This window comes from Balaenoptera physalus (assembly GCF_965194825.1).
Source record: "Balaenoptera physalus genome assembly, chromosome: 4".
Taxonomy (NCBI): domain Eukaryota; kingdom Metazoa; phylum Chordata; class Mammalia; order Artiodactyla; family Balaenopteridae; genus Balaenoptera; species Balaenoptera physalus.
The window spans coordinates 36,729,249-36,749,100 of NC_138891.1; the positions used below are offsets into that span (position 1 = coordinate 36,729,249).

The following is a 19,852-nucleotide window of genomic DNA, read 5'->3' on the forward strand; positions in this document are numbered from 1 at the left end:
TCAGTGCCTGCCCACTGGCAGGTAGAGCTGTGGGCTCAGGAAGTCTTTAGGCAGTCTGTCTGCTGAGGCGTGGGGCTGTATCCCCACCCAGTTGCTTGGTCTGAGGAGTCCCAGAACTGGTGCCTGTAGGCTGTTGGGTGTGACCAGTCTTGGCTCTAATTAGCCAACATGGCAGCTGCCAGGAGTGTTCATGCAGTTGAATGTTCACTAACATATCTACCGCCAGTGTCTACATCCCCAGAGTGAGCCTCAGCCACCCCCTGCCTCTCCAGGAGACTCTCCAAGACCAGCAGGTAGGTTTGGCCCAGGCTCCTATCAAATTACTGCTTTTGTCCAGGGTCCTGGTGTACATGAGGTTTTGTGTGCACCCTTTAAAAGTGAAGTCTCTATTTCCTCCAGTCCTGTGGGGGTCCTGGTGTACATGAGGTTTTGTGTGCACCCTTTAAAAGTGAAGTCTCTATTTCCTCCAGTCCTGTGGGGCTCCTGCAATTAAGCCCACTGGCCTTTAATGGGAAATGCTCTGGGGGCTCATCCTCCCCGTACCATACTCCTGGGCTGGGGAGCCTGACTTGGGGGCTCAGAGCTCTCACTCCTGTGGGACAACCTCTGCAATATAATTATTCTCCAATCTGTGGGTCGCCTACCCAGCAGGTATGGGATTTGATTACATCCCAAGTCTGCCCCTCCTCCCCATCTTGTTGTGGTTCCATCTTTATGTTTTTAGTTGTAGAAGATCTTTTCTGGTGGGTTCTAGTGTTTTTCCTTGATGGTTGTTCTGCAGATGGTTGTGATTTTGGTGTGCTTGTGAGAGCAGGTGAGCTCAGGGTCTTTCTACTCTGCCATCTTGGCTGCTCCTCCCCACCCCCATTCCAGTTTTTCTCTTAAAGTCTGCCTTCCCTCCTGTCTTCGTGGAGATCTCTCCTCCAATGCCTTGCCTTAGTAAACTTTTCACTAGTTTGTGGTTTTCCTAGGTGGAACTTTTTTTTCCTTTGTGCTTCAACTAGTTTCATTTGCTCATTGTGTACCACAGGCAGAAGCCTGGTACCCGGCCCTTCAGATTAGAGTTCTTCCTGTGAAAATCTATATTTCTTTAATTTTGCATCTGTATGAGATGATGAATGTTCACTAAACTTATTGTGATAATTATTTCATGATGTATGTAAGTCAAATCATTATGCTGTACACCTAAAACAAACAGTGCCATATGTCAATTATATCTCAATAAAACTGGAAGAAAAAAAGAGACCCTTCCTCTAAATTTTATTTAAATGTATAGTATAGTTTCCAGAAGCCCAGTGAAAACAAATATAATCTTTAAGCTAAAAAAAAAGTCTGTTTTTCAAATTTTGAGGTGAAGGAGAGGGGGGTAGTATTTGTTAACCAGAAAGCCAATCTCATCTCTTCAAAGGGGGAAAAAACCCAGAAATGTCATTTTCTTTTATAAACCTTCATTAGATGAAAGGAAATCAGTAACACTTGCTTTACTTATATTAACTTTTTATCCAAAAGCCCAAGAGTCCTGTATAGTAGTGATCTTAGATCAAAAATGTAGATCTTACATTAATTTCTCTGCCTCCCCACACTTTGATTTCTTTACAAGTTACAGCTGTCTTGTATTTGCTCTTGCATATATTTCTTAACTTAATGCTAAGTGAAATCAGATGAGGAAATAAAATCAAGTCATTGTAAAAAGATCTCAAAGCCTGCACAAGTCTTTAAACTTAGTTATAAACCCTACTTTGGTTTCCTAAAGTATAACTCAAAACAAAGAATTTTACTGTACTATACATTTTTATTTTCTTTTATTTACATATATATGTAATTCCAACAGCAATCAGAATTAAAATCACTATTTACAAGTTCTTTCCTTGAGAGTAGACTTTAAATAGATCTTTTTGTTTGTTCTATTGGCTGCAGTATAAACCAAAGGTTGTAAGAAGATATGTTCTAACAGACAATATTCTTTGAGATATGTATTTCAATGAATTTGAGCAGGAAGGAGTGAACTCTCCATTTGTTCACAAAGTTGTCAGTATTCTTCTCTGTTTTTCTTATATTGGTTTTCCATCTCACTCACTTCTGCTACCTTGCTGGCCGCAAAGGCATGTGAATCTGGGACCCCTAAATTATCGACGTGTATATTAATGTAGAATTCACCATGACTAAATTAGTTCCAGATTCAGAAAGAGAGCAAATACCATTTTGTAATCTTTAATTTAAAAAGAAATTCATGGATTTCAAAGAAATAGACTGTGTCAGTATTTTTATACATGCCCAAGCTGAGAGGATATTTTAGGAAAGTTAGAGAGATGGCTTGGAGACATGTGTGCATTGGATTCTCAAACTTGAGTGTGTGTGCCTCAGATTCACCGGGAAAACTTGTAAAAACACCAATTGCTTGGCCCTACCCTCAAAGTGTCTGATTCAAAGTATTTGCCTTTCAAGCAGGTTTGCAGATGATGCTGATACCACTAGTTCAGGGACCAAATTTTGAGAACTACTGGAGTAAGAAATACCCAAAGACTTGATATAGTTTTAAAAGGAAGGAAACGTCTTTGTCAAATTTCTCTTTCAGGAGACACACACATAGCCACACAGACTTTATTTTCTTTACTAAATGATTAAAATTCCTACAGATAGAACCTAATGGGAGCAAAAATGATAGTAGTGAATTACTGAAAAGCAGACATAAGATTTAGAGGGATGTAGAGGGATGGGTTAGAAAGGTGGTTTGCGGGGTAGGCTTTTTTTTTTTTTAAATATAAATTTATTTATTTTATTTTTGGCTGCGCTGGGTCTTCGTTGCTGTGTGCGGGCTTTCTCTAGTTGCAGTGAGCGGGGGCTACTCTTCGTTGCAGTGCGCGGGCTTCTCATTGCAGTGGCTTCTCTTGCGGAGCACAGGCTCTAGGCACGTGGGCTCGGTAGTTGTGGCGCACAGGCTTAGTTGCTCCGTGGCATGTGGGATCTTCGCGGACCAGGGCTCGAACCCGTGTCCCCTGCATTGGCAGGCAGATTCTTAACCACTGCACCACCAGGGACGCCCGAGGGGTAGGCTTTATAAATACAGAGTACACTGACTTGAGAGAAACCAACCCTTACCCACGCAACACCAAACAACAATATAGCTTTGGATACTTATTTGCAAAGATAATTCATACTACACAGATCCCTGGTCTGGTTGTAAAACACATTTTCATCAACTTGCTAGGGAAAAAAATCTCTCTTATACTCCTTTATCAAACTATGGGCCAGATGTGAAAAAAAAAAAAAGACAATACATCGAGTAGTTTTGTCAGAAATCAGTCTAACTACAACATGATTGATCATTACTGAGGCTTTAGGTTTCCATCGTTCTTCAAGTCCTTCTTCTATAGGCAGTCACCAACTCATACTTCACCTATCTCAAGCGCAGAACAATTCCAACAGTTTTTCCAGAGCTGAGTACTGAGTCAGATTTTTCCTTTACTGTTTCTTAGACTAAGATGATTAATCAGAAGGGCACTAATGCTTTCACTCCCTGGGCTATGGCCTTCCCCTAAAAGAAGAAATTCCAGCTGATAACTGTTAAGCAAAATTATCATAGGTAATGAGTTTCAAATGCTTCTGGGTAGCTAAGTTTCTTAGATTGACATCAGTGCAAACTGGGATATGGTTTGAAAATGTAACAAGGAGCTCTGCCCTACACTTGACCCTGCATCTGCTTTCCTCCAGATGATGCATCACAAAACCTTGCTGTCTGCTTTGACTCCACTCTGTTCCTATGACCTGACATGTTTACACACCACACCACTTTTCTTCTCAAAAGTTTTCCTTGTCACTAACTGTGTCCATAAAGTTACAATGATTAATGAGTTGCTGCTGCTGCTGTTATTCTTTTAAAACTTCTTTGGATTCCTGTATTAGAGTTGCTACTGAAATGCCCACTGATTTATTTTTTTCACTTTTCTCTAAAGTGAATTTATGTAGACGTAGATTTTTTTAAAGTCTTCTAAAGGATTATTTTTGTGGGCATTTTTGTATCACATGTAAGTCCCAAGACTGTGAAGCAAAGTCCCTAAACTTGAAAGTTTTAAAATCATCACTTTCTAGAGACATATTCCAGGCAACCCCCAGGGAGACTTTCAGAGCTCCCACATCACCGTCACTGTACACCGCCTTCAGTGGATATACAATCAAGAATGGTGGGAAAGTGAATACATCAGCCTCTACCTTAGTAGAAGAAGAAAAAGAAGAGGGGGAGGGGAGGAAAGAAGGTAGACTATTAAGCATCTCACACCATGGAGAGCTGTTCAGAGTGCTTTAACTATATGACGATACAATCTAATGGGATACAAAAATATAAGCAATATAGATACGTGCAGCAGCATAAATAAGATCTATATCATTTGCTGTAAGAGTACAATGCTCTCTGCAGCTCTACGAGGCTTAAATGCACAGGCTTTGAGACAGAATTTTCTATAGCAGAAAGAATATACAACATAACATAGCGATCTCCAGGCTCAAAAGGATACTGCCTGGGTTCAAGTTCTGATAGTGACAAACTGTGTGACTGGAGCTTGTTACTTAACCTCTCTGAATCTGTTTCTTCATCTTTAAATGGACATAATAATCACACCTAGTTAAGAAAGCCATCATAAAGATTAGATGAGCTAACACAGGAAAAATGCTTAGAACAGTACTTGGCATGTGATTCAGAGCCCTAGGTCACGAATTTAAGTTCAGCTGAGCTGGTGACCAGCTGTGAGATTTTGGGCAAGTCCACCTTCATAAGTCTCATTACACACATCTAGATACACTGAGCTTTCATGAGAATCAAGCAAAATAATGTATAAGAAAGCACTTTTACAATTATAATACGCAAACTATTTTGTAAATGCATTGAAATAATTTTTGGATTGATACCCACTAAATTGCTAATTGTGGTTATCTCTGACCAGTGAGTAGAATTAAAGATAGGTGAAGGGAATCTAAGCTTTTTACTTTCTTCTGTATTGTTTGAAATGTTTAGAGAGAAGAAGTCATTTATTGCATATGTACCTTTTGATGATAGTCTTCTACATAAGTTATTCTTATTAGTGAGAACTATGCAAGCATCTAAAAACTCCTGACATCTAGGGATTATAGTTTTACTTCCAAACGCCTGTGTGAATATCTCTGTACAGTACTGACAACATGAAAACCCTCAACTACTCTCCATATCTGCAGATATAGAGAAAGGTTTAAAGTTCTATGGAGGAGATTCATGTTGAGCCAAAATTTAAAGGGTGGAAGGAAGTATCAACAGTTGTAGAAATGTAGGTGTTGGGAAGAGAGAGGTGGAGTATGTTAGGGACAATAGTGGTTCTTTTTGGAACAGAATGTGCAAAACTGGCTTAGAGCTATAAGAGAGAGCAGGCAGCCCAGATATGGAGCTGGTCAAGAACCTTAAGTTCTATGGTACAAGTTGCCTTTATATCAAGGGACTTTTAGAAATCTAAGAACTTGAAAACATTGCACAGAATGGGACTGAAATAACAGAAAATTATAGAAAACCAAAAAGAGGTTAAAGGAGGTAAGGGAGGTCTTGCTACAGGATTTAACTGTGGAGACCAAGAAGCATGAAAATGAAGTATTGCCCAGAAGAAACAAATGTAGCTGTCAATCCCTTATTTAGGTCAATGATTTCCTTCCCCTGAAATCTGGTGCATCTCACAGTATAACTGGAAAAAAAATCTGGTAATTTGGTGATCATATAGTATAGTTGAAGAACAATTTGTAATTCAAAATCAGAAGATGTGAGTTCAAGTCCTGGTTGTAATAATATTAACTATAATAATCATGAATTAAGTCTCAACATCTCTGCACTCCAGTTTCCTTATCTCCACAGCATGGAGATGATGATAACATCTACTTCACAGAGTTGTTGGGTGCAATAAATAAGAATGTAGGTAAGAAGTAATGAGGAAGTTTGTGATACTAATAATGACTAAAATAATCTCATACAAATTGAACATTCAATAAGTGACAGACATTGTGCTAAGAGCTTCACACACTTGATGTGTCTCGTGAGGCTGTTTGGTTAAAGGCAATGTTCAGGCATTCATTCATTCACTTGACATGTATCTGTTGGGCATTTCCCTGTTATTTCCAGTGAATCCTACATTGTCACATGTCCTACACTGAAGAAGTTTACCATCTAGTGGTGGATGCAAAAGGGAAATGCTCTCACTTAGGAAGAATAAAGACCCTAGATGGGTGTGTGTGTGTGTGTGTGTGTGTATGTTTGGAGATATGGGTGGTCAGAGAAAGCTCTTACCAAGACGGTAATGTCTAAAAACACTGAATTCTAAGTAGTGCTTTTCAAATTGTTGGTCAAGCCACTGATTTTAAAATCAGTTTGGTGGGTTGAGACTTGTATTTTGTTTGAAATTATAACTGGCCCCACTTGTTTGTATCAGAGGACTCTGAGAATCCAGGTATGTTACTAGGGTGGCAGTGAGATCCAAACAGTTCTCAGCCTGTTTGGCAACCTAATGGGGCCACTGAACTAAAGGCTTTTTGCAGAAACCTGAGGAGCCCCCTGGAAGAACTCATCTCTGTCAGAGAAGGAGCCAGGCTTGAGGAGCTTGGTGCAGCGATTGTGAATTTAGCGTGGCGGGTGAGTCTGTCTGGGCCTTTCCTGGATGTATGTCTGGGTTCTAGGGAGAGAGAGTAGATGCTGAGGATAAAAATGGAAGGAACTATTTAATTAAGCTCTGAGGCACATGGTGGCATAGGCAGTACTGCTTTAGAATTCCACAAACAGCAACTTGACTGTAGACCACCACACAAATCCAATGAGAGCTCTGATGGGAGAGGTGGGGAGAAGTAGGAAACCATCCATGGTGCCTGGGAGAAACTGGGGGGTTCTGCAGAGGAGAAGTGGTGGCTAGAAGGGGCAGACATTTATTTATATGCCCACTTGAGACCCTCCTGGGTTCCTCATCAGGAGGGAAGCAGCAACTAGGGAAGTTCGAATTACTGGTATTAAAGGTGATCCCATTACTCTGCACAGGCTACTGAAACTGGAAAAGATGTGTTGGTTAAATATGAGAATAGGAAAAGTGAGAGAATATTAAACAAAAGAACAGGAGCAGAAAGGGAAAAACAAAATTGGATGGATCTGGCCACTTGCTTGAAGAGGTGATCGTACTCTGACTCCAAAGCAATCTGTCCATCTATTGTCAACAGGCTCAAAAGCAAGTTTCTACCTTTAGCAAGATAAATGAAGGAATATGCCCAATGTCTACAATATGCTGATGAGATTACCATGTTTATTAGACTAAGGGATTGCATTTTCTAAATCAAAATGCATCCTATCCTGAGTATACCTTCACATGATGCAGATGAGATAAAATGTGGCTTTGAGCACATCAGTATGCAAACCGCTAAGAAGCCTATTTCCATTTACTCTTCACTTCTGGACCAATTTTACAGAGCGAGTAACCTATTACAACTCAAAACAGTTTCTCCATGACCCTGTTTCAATCAGCATCAAGATTGCAATCAATATCTAATTTCCTTTAATATTCATAGGCATAAGCTCCAAAAAGAACTTTGGCAGATATATATTTGTGTCATTTGGAATTTTGAATTTATAACAGCATGTATGCCCAGCCCAAGAAAATGACTGAAAATGGACTTAAATCTAGGATAATTATGAAAGTCTTAAACTCTTGACTATTTCTGACCTTCTGAAAAAAAAAAAAACCCCAGCTCTGTGCCCACTCAGGATTCATTCAGATGATTTATAAGAAATTGCATACCCATCTCACTTTTGCAAACCAAGAAATCACTTTCAAAAGAGAGTGGAATAAAAGTAAAACATTCATCTATCTCATTCTCTGGGAAATTACCAACTCAAAATATTATTCTTCAGCTTTCGGTATTCTTTCCTATAAAGGAATCTTAGGCCAATGTATATTTGTGTTTTAAGTGGAATACCTCTGCTTGTCCAAAAAAAAAAAAAAAAAAGAAACAAAGAAAAAGGGGGAGGCAATGTCGGAGAAACTGCAATAAGCAATAATAAGGGATAATAAAATAAATAGTAAAAATGGGAAATAATTTCCTCAGAAAATAAAAAGAGAAGATTTATTTAACTACAAGATCTACAGATGGACATTACAGTCATCCCTGGGTATCTGCATGGGGCTGATTCCAGGACCCCTGCAGATACCAAAACCCACAGATGCTCAAGTCCCTTACAAAAAATGGCATAGTATTTGCATATAACTTATGCACATCCTCCTGTGTACTTTATTTTTTTATGTATCCAATTTTATCTTTCTAATTTAATTTTTATCTTATATTGAGGTATACTTGATTTACAATGTTGTGTTAGTTTCAGGTGTATAGCAATGTGATTCAGTTATACATATAAATATATCCACTCTTTTTTAGATTCTTTTCCCATATAGGCCATTACAGTGTATTGAGTAGAGTTCCTTGTGCTATGCAGTTGGTCCTTGTTGACTATCTAATATATATATATATATATATATATATGTGTCTATATATATATAGTAGTGTCTATATGTTAATCCCAAACTCCTAATTTATCCCTTTCTCCTATCTTTCCCCTTTGGTAACCATAAGTTTGTTTTCAAAGTCTGTGAGTCTATTTCTGTTTTGTGAATAAGTTCATTTGTATCATCTTTTTAGATTCCACATATGAGTGATATCTTATGATATTTGTCTTTCTCCATCTGACTTACTTCACTTAGTATGATAATCTCCAGGTCCATCCATGTTGCTGCAAATGGCATTATTTCATTCTTTTTTATGGCTGAGAAATATTCCATTGTATATGTGTACCATAGCTTCTTTATCCATTCCTCTGTCGATGGACATTTAGGTTGCTTCCATGTTTTGGCTATTGTAAATAGTGCTGCAGTGAACACTGGGGTGCATATATCTTTTGAATTATGGTTTTCTCTGGGTAGGTGCCCAGGAGTAGAATTGCTGGGTCATATGATAGTTCTATTTTTAGTTTTTAAAGGAACCTCCATACTGTTCTCCATAGTGCCTGTACCAATTTACATTCCCACCAACAGTGTAGGAGGGTTCCTTTTTCTCTACACCCTTTCCAGTATTTATTGTTCATAGATTTTCTGATGATGGTCATTCTGACCAGTGTGACGTGATACCCCATTGTAGTTTTGATTTACATTTCTCTAATAATTCGTGATGTTGAGCATCTTTTCATGTGCTTTTTGGCCATCTGTATGTCTTCTTTGGAGAAATGTCTATTTAGATATTCTGCCCATTTTTTGATTGGGTTATCTCTTTTTTCGATATTGAGTTGCATGAGCTGTTTGACTATTTTGGAGATTAATCCCTTGTTGGTCTCATTGTTTGTAAATATTTTCTCCCAGTCTGTAGGTTGTCTTTTCATTTTGTTTATGGTTTCCTTTGCTGTGTAAAAGCTTTTAAGTTCAATTAGGTCCCATTTGTTTATTTTTGTATTTATTTCTATTAATCTAGGAGACAGATCCAAAAAAATATTGCTGCAATTTATGCCAAAGAGTGTCCTGCCTATGTTTTCCTCTAAGAGTTTTATAGTATCCAGTCTTACATTTAGGTTTTTAATCCAATTACATTTAGGTTTTATGTTACTTATAATACCTAATACAATATAAATGCAATGCAAATAGTTGTAAATACAATGTAAATCTATGTAAATAGTTGCTGGCATGTAGCAAATTCAATTTTTGCTTTTTAGAACTTTCTGGAATTTTTTCAAATATTTTAGATTTGCAGTTGGTTGTATCCATAATGCAGAACTCGTGGGCACAGAGGGCCAACCGTAGTTGAAAACATTACTGTGGGTTGTGCACAGGGATCTCACCTCTAGCCTTCTATTCTCTAGTAAATTTCCTCAGCTCTACCAGGCTTGGTTGCTCATGAGGAGTTTCCTTAGATATTTCAAAACTCATTGGAATTTACCTCTTATTCCAGACACGGCTAGTAATAAAAAAGCTTTCTTTGAGAGGTTTTTATGTCCTAATTACAGTATAGAGAAAGTAGTATTCTCAGCTCTGACATCAATACATGCCTTGAGGGGGAGGGGCACAGAGTGAGGGTTGGTGATGATGTAAGGCCGAGCATTATGCAATCAGAAAATTTTAAGTAACAGTTAACTCATTAAACTCTTCTTCTCAAAGAGTTATAGCTGCAGTTTGATAGAATGTAAGCTGAAGGTTTTGGAAATTTAAAAGCATATAAGATTCTATGCTTTGTGAGATCTGTATGTCATCACCTACCTAATCCTATTGTTCACATATCACTAATTACTTCTTTGAGAATTCCAATCCAGCTTACATTGCTCCAACGACATCTTGAAAGTTCAAAGTTAGAACATCAACATTGTGCATTCAAGAATATTGTAAGGGGGAAATAATTACCCATTTGATACATATTTATTAGTTGTCTGTTTTGTACTATGAGTTGGAGAGATGAGAAATAGATTCACTCATAAAGGGCTTAAATCTAACAGAGGAAAAAACTCACATATATGAAAATATTAGTGGACAAATAATATGTATCATTATACTTCATTTAATTAAAAAGTATAATGTAATATAAGCTAATATAATAAAGTGCAAATTTTTTGTTGCAGCTATAAACAGAAAAGTGGTTTGGATTTACTGATATAAGCTGTCATTGATCAGGGTCTCATGTACCAGGGAGTAATGCCTATACACACACACACACACACACACACACACACACACACATGTGATAGGTGTGTTTCCAAACTTCTGTGATACTAAAAATCACCTGGGGAATTGATTTCTTAATAGGCCTTCTCTAGACCTACTGAAATGAACTCTCCAGAGCAGGAGCTTGAGAATCTGTCTTTTTAACAAATGACTCAATTGTTTCAGTTCAGGCAGGTTTAGAAAACACTGCAGTCCTCACAACAATCCCATGAAAATATTATTCTTCTTTTTGAGTTGAGAAACTAAGGTTAGAGAGATTAATTAACTACTCAAAGGACTCCCAAGTTAGAATACAACAATCTGACTTCCAAAACTTTTGTTCTTTTCACTGCACTAAGCTTTCTTTGTTCTCTGAGAAAATGATCAGGTTGGATGTGTAAACATGGAATCAAAATACTTATTATAGGGAAATTCATTTCTACTGCTGCTTAAAAACAACATTACAGTCTGCTTTAAAGTGCTAAGGAAAAGAATATTGAGCCCTTGAAATAAGAAAGTCTTTGTCAAAGATAGAAAGTTAAGATTTATGGGAATGCTGAAGGTTTTTGTGTTCCAGGGAAAAGTTGTGCACACATTTGAACAAGAAATGAGATATCCTATAGCTTCAAAGGGCTAAAGAAAAGGACCAGTGCGTGTGGAGAAAAAGACTCCAGACTAAAGAAAGGAAAGTTGTTCTGACATAAAACATAGGTTGCCACAATTTTGTTTTATAACTTTCTAACCAAATGCCAGGACTCTGTGGTATAAAAATGCAAGAAAGATGACTGACAGGTCATGCAGGAATGGTGTCGGCATAAAGAAGTACAGAAAAACCCAGTCTCTAGCCAGGAAGAAAGCTAAAATATGAGTTGATGTCCTTAACCCCAAGGGAAACCAGAGCCCAGCTGTAAAGTAGCCTAAAGCCTTTAGAAAGTTGGTGACAGCCCAGGGGCTACTTTACCTAGGGAGTCTTTTAATGGATTTCAGGAAATCCATTGAAATAGCATCTTGAAATAACATCTACAGTTTTGTTTGAATGTATGTATTCTGAGAAAGTCTACTGCTTTCATGGGTTTCTCATTAAAGTCTATAGCACAGAAAGAGGTCAAGTGAATAGAAAGACCATATTTTTAATTAGCTCAAACAGAATGTGAAGGAGGGAAAAAAAAATGATACATGGTCTTGAAGCCCTCGCAAACCATATAAGCATCAGGGAAGTCTAGGGGATTCAGGTCAGGGGTGTCCTTAAGAACCAGCTGTCCAGTGGGAAGAAGCCCTGATTTACAGTACTTGTTGACTGCTGTGATATAAATACTCCCATGTGGCCAATTTCCAGCTGCCAATGAGATGTAGCCTAACTTTCAAAATTCCTGAAAATTTAACAGTCAGCTTTCACAAGACTGCAGGAGCCGAATCCAGTAGCCCTCTGATTCAAGGTGAGTTAGTTCATTCTTCTCAAGTCTGGAGAAAACTAAAACTAGGTCAAGTTGTTAATGAAAATAGTCGAGCCTAATTTTATACACATTTTATGTTAGCATTTTGTAAATATTGCTTTAAACAGTTTTTAAAAAGCTTTTTTGAAATGTTTAACCAAGTTTAAAAGATAAGAATCAGTGAACAAAGCCAAAGCTTTCTCTAATTGTTTTGATGAGATTAATTTCAGTAGGAAAATTAATTGAATAGAAAAGGATGCTATAATTACAAGGAAGAAACTGGGTCCCTTCTTGTCTTGGTCCACTTGGGCTGCTATTTCAAAACAACACTGACGGGTGGGTAGCTTATAAACAGCAAACATTTTTTGCTCACAGTTCTGGAGGCTGGAAATCCAAGATCAGGGTGCCAGCAAGGCCAGGTTCAAGTGAGGCCCTCTTCTAAGGTTGCAAACTTCTCACTGTGTCCTCACAAGGTGAAAGGGCTAGAGAGCTCTCTGGGGCCTCTTTTATAAGGGTGCTAATCCCATTCATGAGGGCTCCACACTCATGACCTAATCACCTCCCAATCCCTGCCCTAACACCCAATACCATCAAAGTTGGGGGGTTAGGATTTCAACCTATGAATTTTGAGGGGACACAAACATTCAGACCATAGCACTTCTAGAGCCGTAGTTCTCAAATTATGCATTCTGGACAAGCAGCATCAATATTACCTGAAAACTTGTTAGAAATGAAATTCTCAGGCCCCCCACCCCAGATCTCTGAATCAGAAACTCTGAGAGTGGGACCCAGCAACCTGTGTTTTAACAGGTCCTCCACCAATTTGATGTACTATTAGATTTGTTTCAATTTGCTTTAAATTTGGGGATTATGTTTTTCTTTTTCTTTGTTTTTTTTTTTAATTAATTTATAAGATATTTTCTTGATTCCAAAACAAACAAGGGACACTCAGAGATATCTAGCCATTTGTGGCTCCTCTGTTCCAGTATTTTAATATAAGCAGGTATGTGTGCATATTGGTATAACCCCTCATTTTTTACACAAAAGGTAGCATACATTGTTCTGTACCTGTTTTTTTCACCTAATAAATACTTTGCCCTCGAGATAACATCACATCAGCATATAGAGAACCCCCTTCATTCATTTCTTTTTACAGCTGCTTAAGTGCCACATTATGTAGATAGACTACAGTTTATTGTTAGTCTTCTATTAATAGACATTTGGCTTTTTCCAGAGTTTCATTCTAACAGATTATGCCATAATGAATAGACTTGTGTATATACCATTTTGTATTTTTAGCAGTGTATCTGTGGAAATGTCAATATTCTTAGAAGAGGGATAGCTGGGTCAAAAGTTAAATACATATGTAATTTTGGTATTTTGATTGCTGAACACCCCTAAAAATGTTGTACCATTTTGAATTTCTAAAGACAGTATATGAGAGTGCTTATTTCACTTACCAAGTCTTACAGCCTTACCAAGACATATATTGGTATATCTTCATTTTTTCCCATCTGACAGGTAATGGTTCTTCAATGTGGTGTTAATTACAGTTCTCTTATTGTAAGAAAGAGGTTAAGGGTCAAGTTTACATTCACATTTTGTTTTCTATGAACTGTCTCTTCTTATCTCTAGCTCATTTTTTCTGTTTTTCTGTTTTTTTGAGGGGTGGCCAAAAAATTTAATGTACCAAACTTATTCCTATTGCTTATGCATATTAAGTAGGAATAGTTTTCCTACTCCCAGGTTATAGAGAAATTCATCTATATTTTCTTATAGTTATTATTGGTACCCAGAATTTTAAACATGTTTCTGAAGATTCTTATGTCCACTGAAGTACCAGTTTACAAATGCAAGTTTTATAAACTGATGTCAAACAAACATTGCAGTTATTTACACGAGAAACATTTAATAATCTGTCATTTCCATGCTTTTCTTAATTCTTCTAAATGATGTCAATCTGAAGTCTTCTTGCCTGCACGATAAAATGTTCCATTAGTAAAACAAAAAAGATTATTTCTGGAGTAATGTGTATTCTTTCTTTGTGAAGAAACATATTCAATTATTGAAAACTTTACCTTTCTAAGAGAAGACAACATAAACCATTACAATGCATCCCACAATCCAGCCAATCAAGAGAAGAATAGGGACCAGAAGGTGTGAAAATGTAGACACCGCTGAAAAAATAAACGAGAGAGAACAGATTAGGTAGGTCATGTTGGTATTAAATCTTCTGAATCAAAAGGATAAGAGGAAATCTGATATAATATCATCAAGGGAAAAATATACTCTCTAATCACATCCATACAAGATTATTATTTTCTTTTCTACAAAGGGACTTGTGACTCAGCTGGGTATTTGGAATAGAAGACCTGTGTTCAAACCATAGGCTTTCCTTCTACAGTTATGTGACCTTGGACAATCCTGAGCTTGAACTTCCCTATTTGTAAGACACAGAGAATGAAACTTGTGATATCCACCTCCAGGAGTTGTTGTGAGGATCAAATGGCATCACGTGTTTACAAAGGCTTTGTAAATTCTAATTACTGTGTGGGTGTGTCTGTGGTGTATACAGAACAGATTCATGCATTTGTTCAATAACACAGAGACCAGCTGTTTACATAGAAACGCTGGAAAGTGACTGACTCTGAGGTAATTCTTACTAAACTAGTCGTCATAACATAGGGAAAGGTGTTGAAAATCATTCTTAGACTTGATAGCTGCTTTTATCATAGGAAAAGGAAAGCATTACACCTTATGTAATCATTGAGAAAAGAGATTCTATTTTTTTAACTGGTTCAATACGGCAACCAACACTGATCCAACACACGCGTAAAAGACAAAAGTATAATAATTCCTCTTGTGTCTCCTATTTGTACCCTTACCTGTAAAAAAGCAACTTATAAAAGTATCTTTTTTTAATATTCACTGCATCTCAATCTTGTTTCAACCAACACACCACACAAAATGATTCAAAACAGCACAGAAAGACATAGTATAGAATTAATGTCCCTGTGTTAAAGGCTCAGATATATTCCTAATTGAAAAACACAGATTTTATGCCATTAGCTAACAAAGAAAATGCATATTCTTAGCAATTGCATTCCTATTACAATTTCCATCACTCTAAAAGTGAAGTTTTTTAAGTGCTATTAAAATCATCAGGAAATGAGACACTTCTAAAATTAGAAGACACTCATAACAGCAAATATTCTGAAATTAAAATGAATTTTAATAGTTTAAATCTATTTTTCCAAAAATTTTGGAGTCTCTCAACTCTCACAAGTCAGCAGCTTTCCTTGCTTGTCCGTCTCACTGTGACCTTGAACAAAGCGTTAACCTCTAAATGAAAAAAACCCTTTCTTTCTCTTTACCTGCCACGTGGTATTGCTTTAAGGATAAAGGAAACATTATGATATGCTTTTTACTCTCATTTGGATGAAAGCCTTTTTATGAATTAAGGTAGCATTACAGTGGAAGTACATAGTAATTTCTTGAACTGTTCCTATATTGATTTAGTATTTTTCCCAATTTCAAAGAAAGAACTTATAAATGCTCAATTAAAATATTGGTATTAACTTTTAAGTATTTTATACAAGCATATTTTAATACAGTTCTGAAATTTACATATAATAAAGCACTAAACGTAGTGTATCTCATTACTTATTATTCTTTGTAAAACAATACAATTGACTGTGCATTTAAATACTCAAAGTATACCTGCATTTGTGTTCTGTTAACAGTAGTGTTTTAAGTTTTATTATAATCTGTAGCATTGGTTTGAAATAGGAATATTTAGGAACACAACATACTCTGCATACGTCACACTAGTAACACAAATAAGCACAAAACCTCTTTTTAAATATGAACAGTAATTCCAAAATTCTTCTCTCTGTCTGGGTTTAAAACCTGGTGCCACCACGCTCTTATATGTGATCTCAAGCAAGTTACTAAACTTTGCTATGCCTCAGTTTCCTTATCTATAAAACGGGAATGATGATAACACTTCATATCTCATGAGATTGTTGTCAGGATTAAAAGCATCAATTCCCATAGGCATTTGAAAACTTACTTGGACACAATATATATATATATATATATATATATATATATATATATATATATATATATATATATATATATATATATATATATTCAGCCCATTTTATCATTTATTACAGTCAATCATTTTTCTTAAAAATAAAAAACATTTAAAAACCAGAAAAAAAGAAGTTCAGATGTGAAGCATACTAAGCCTATTTTATTTATTTTTATTTCAGAGTCAGGAAACACACTCAGAAAGGTAGAGGGATTTCCCCCAAACTCACATGGCCATTTAGTAGCAGATCTGACACAGAATTCAAATGTCCTTAATGCTAGCCCAGCACACCACAATGCCTCAAATCCAGTACAACACTGGAGAATAACTGACCTCTAACTCATATTTCAAAACAAGCATGAACAAATTAAGCTCTTTTGTTTATCTGATCCTTTTGAAATTATTCATGTGACGTATAGACATGGTCCATAAATTACATATCTAATGCATTTTTTGCAGCCACACTAACATATACGGTTAATGATACTTAAGCAGAGATACCACACTCTTCAGAATAACTAAGAAACAGCAAATATTGGGAAATAGAAGATAAACCAGGGAGCCTGGAGCCTTACTTGCCAAGAGAGTTGGATGTCTTAAATCTTACCTTTTTCAGCCATTCTTCCTGTTGTGGGGTGGGCTGGTCAGGGCCACGCTTACCTCTTTGTTATTGTTATCCAGCATCTCTTTGAACTTTAAATAGACATCTGAAGAGTGTGGCAGCTGCCTGACTCCTGGCTGCCAATTGTCTGGGTGATGTAAGACATTGGAAAGCAGAACTCCTCTCTTTCTTTATCCTGTTATTGTGGAGGAAACAAGGGGCTACATGACCTAAACAATTAAGTTGAATTATCCTAACCCAGAGATAGGCAGATTTTTTTAACTCACCCAGTGCCCCAGACAACATGAAGGAAATGTTCAGGGAAGGGGGTGTACAGAGGAAAGATGGCATTGCGATTAGAGAAGTCCTATTAAAGAGGAAGGGTGGTATATTGGAAAGGAAGGACTTTGGATTTGGAGAGACCTGGCTTCAAATTCCAATTCTGCTATTTCTGTAATAAAGGCCAGTTGCTTAACTGGGCATCAGCTTCTTTGATTTTAAAATGAAGATAGTAATACCTACCCAAGGAAGAAGTGTCATAAAGATGAAATGAAAAAGTTATATCACATACAGACAGTTCTTTATTATATTACAGAATGCAAAAGATAAAATAGTGCCCCTTCCTATGAACCATTCTAAAAACAGAAAATTGTAATATAAATGTCCTAGAGACTAAAACAATAAAACGCTGAGGTATTGCCTAGACTTTTCAGAGAGCAGTCATAAGCTTGTTGTTTTTATTAGCGATGTATAAAAATAGGACATTCCATTTTTCAAAGTCCAACCTGGCTTATGTAACATGACCTAGATTATACTCTAGATTCTCATTGGAGTTACTTTTGGGTCTGGATGGAAAGGTTTTGCAAAATGACCTTGTAACCAACTTTCAAACAATCCAACACAAGACTGAGTGTCCTCCTCTATAAACAAGATTTACCTGATCAGATCTACCTCCACACAGTTCCAAGAGTAATGTTTCCTGCAAATGACCACATGTCTCATCACTGATCAAAACCCACCAATGGTTCTCCATCTCCTAGAGAATAAAAATCAGAACTCCTTGTCAAGATACCTAAAAAGCCCCACCTCTTTACTTTCCCATTTGCAATGATGCTTCGACCACACTGAACTTGCTATTATATGAATCCAGAATGCTACAACCCACACAGGCAAGAATAACGTATGAATTTCTACCTCAAGTCATATACATACAGATTAGAGTGTGCAGCCAAAAATCTGGTAAATGTGTTGCTTGTTTAATGTCATTTAAGCCAAGCTATCATCTCTCTCTCTCCCTCTCTCCAATTTAATGTTGAAAAAATGCCTGGCTATACCAGATAAGAAAAGAGATTATGTAACAAAATCCCTGATAAAGTCAGGAGGTTTTTCCAATATTAAATAATTACATATTGAACAAAAGTTAATCGAGGGCAATTTCACTTAAATGCTGAAATGTTTAACTAAATAGGCTCAAATGAACACCCTTTCTTAAAGCCAAAAAAAAAAAAAAAAGGGTACTTTAAAAAAACAGTAAGGTACACTCCAAAGAACAAAGATACATATACTCGGATAAAATAATCTGCCTGAAATGGATAAAGATAGAATGTATGAAAATATTTCTACATTAAAAATATTTATTTGTATGTCAGTTGTCTTAAACTTTCTTTTTTGATATGAAATATTAACATTACTGCTACAAATTTGGATTCTGAGGAGGGATTACTTTATAACTCATTTATTATTTTTTTTTCTATAGAAAGAGACAGGGAAAAAAAAATTAATTCAATGAACATGAATTGCCCCGATCTCAGAGAAAGTTTCAATCTAGAATCTCATTTCCTTGGTATCCCTTCAGTTAAAAAAAAAAAGTTTTATAGTATTTATTTAGGAAAAAAAATGTTTTATTCATTATTGGACTAGTTTTGCTTTGAACTCATAAACCCAATGTTTGACCATTTTCTAATCTTCCTCTTAGGGCATACCATTTAGGTACGTAAGTACATTTTCTAATTTGCATATTTTCTTGAAGATTTAGCTCTCAAATCCTTTATTATCAAGGTGACATTAGATTCTTCTAGGGTATTTAAGCTAAAAAGTTCAAATACTTGGCTCCTTATTCAAGATAAATCAGAGTTTATTCACTTTTCAAACATTTTTAACTATCAGTGTCTGGAATTATAGTAGAAAGATCTACACATGGTAGATTAAATGGACAAATTCCTATAAAGATATAAACTACCAAAACTGACTCAAAAAGGAATAGAATATTTGAATAGACTTATAAAAAATAGAGATTGAAGTCATAATCAAAAAAATGTCCCACAAGGAAAAGCCCTGGAACAGATGGCTTCACTGGTGAATCCTACCAAACATGTAGTTAACCCTAACACTACTTAAAAACTTCCAAACATAGAAGAAGAGGGAAGACTTCCCAACTCATCCTATGATGTCACCATTACCCTAAAACCAAAGCCAAAGATATTATAAGAAAACTGCAGACCAATCTCACTAATGAAGATAGGTGCAAAAATTCTCAACAGTAAACTAACAAACCACATCCAGCAACATATAAAAGAATTATACACCACAACCAAGTGGGATTAATCCCAGGAATGCACAGTCAGTACAACATTCCAATACCAGTTAATGTTATACACCATATTAATAGAATAAGAAACAAAAACCACATGATCATCTCAGTAGATGCAGAAAAAACATTTGACAAAATCCAACACCATTTCAAGATAAAAACAATAAGTTAGGAATAAATGGGAACCTCCTCAACCTCACAAAGGGAATGTACAAAAAACCCACCGCTGGCAACACACCTAATGGAGAAAGACTAGGTGCTTCCTCCACAACATGATGAACAAGACAAGGATGTTTGCTCTCATACTTTGAGTCAATATTGTACTGGAGGGTGTAGCCAGGAGAATTAGGCAGGAAAATGAAGTAAAAGGCATCCAAATTGGAAAAGAAGAAATTAAACTATCTCTGTTTG

At 36.5% G+C, this 19,852-nt stretch overlaps 1 protein-coding gene across 1 annotated transcript; it reads right to left on the reverse strand.

The window, feature by feature from the left end:
• Window positions 1–14,040: 14,040 nt before the first annotated feature.
• On the reverse strand, window positions 14,041–17,220 carry STRIT1 (small transmembrane regulator of ion transport 1). The gene is made up of 4 exons (XM_082459712.1): window positions 17,139–17,220; window positions 16,858–17,047; window positions 14,230–14,328; window positions 14,041–14,126 (listed from the first exon to the last, which is right to left on the reverse strand). Exons 2-3 carry the CDS (start codon window positions 16,868–16,870, stop codon window positions 14,234–14,236), a joined length of 108 nt encoding a protein of 35 aa, XP_082315838.1. The 5' UTR covers window positions 16,871–17,047; window positions 17,139–17,220; the 3' UTR covers window positions 14,041–14,126; window positions 14,230–14,233.
• Between the last annotated feature and the right edge of the window lie 2,632 nt (window positions 17,221–19,852).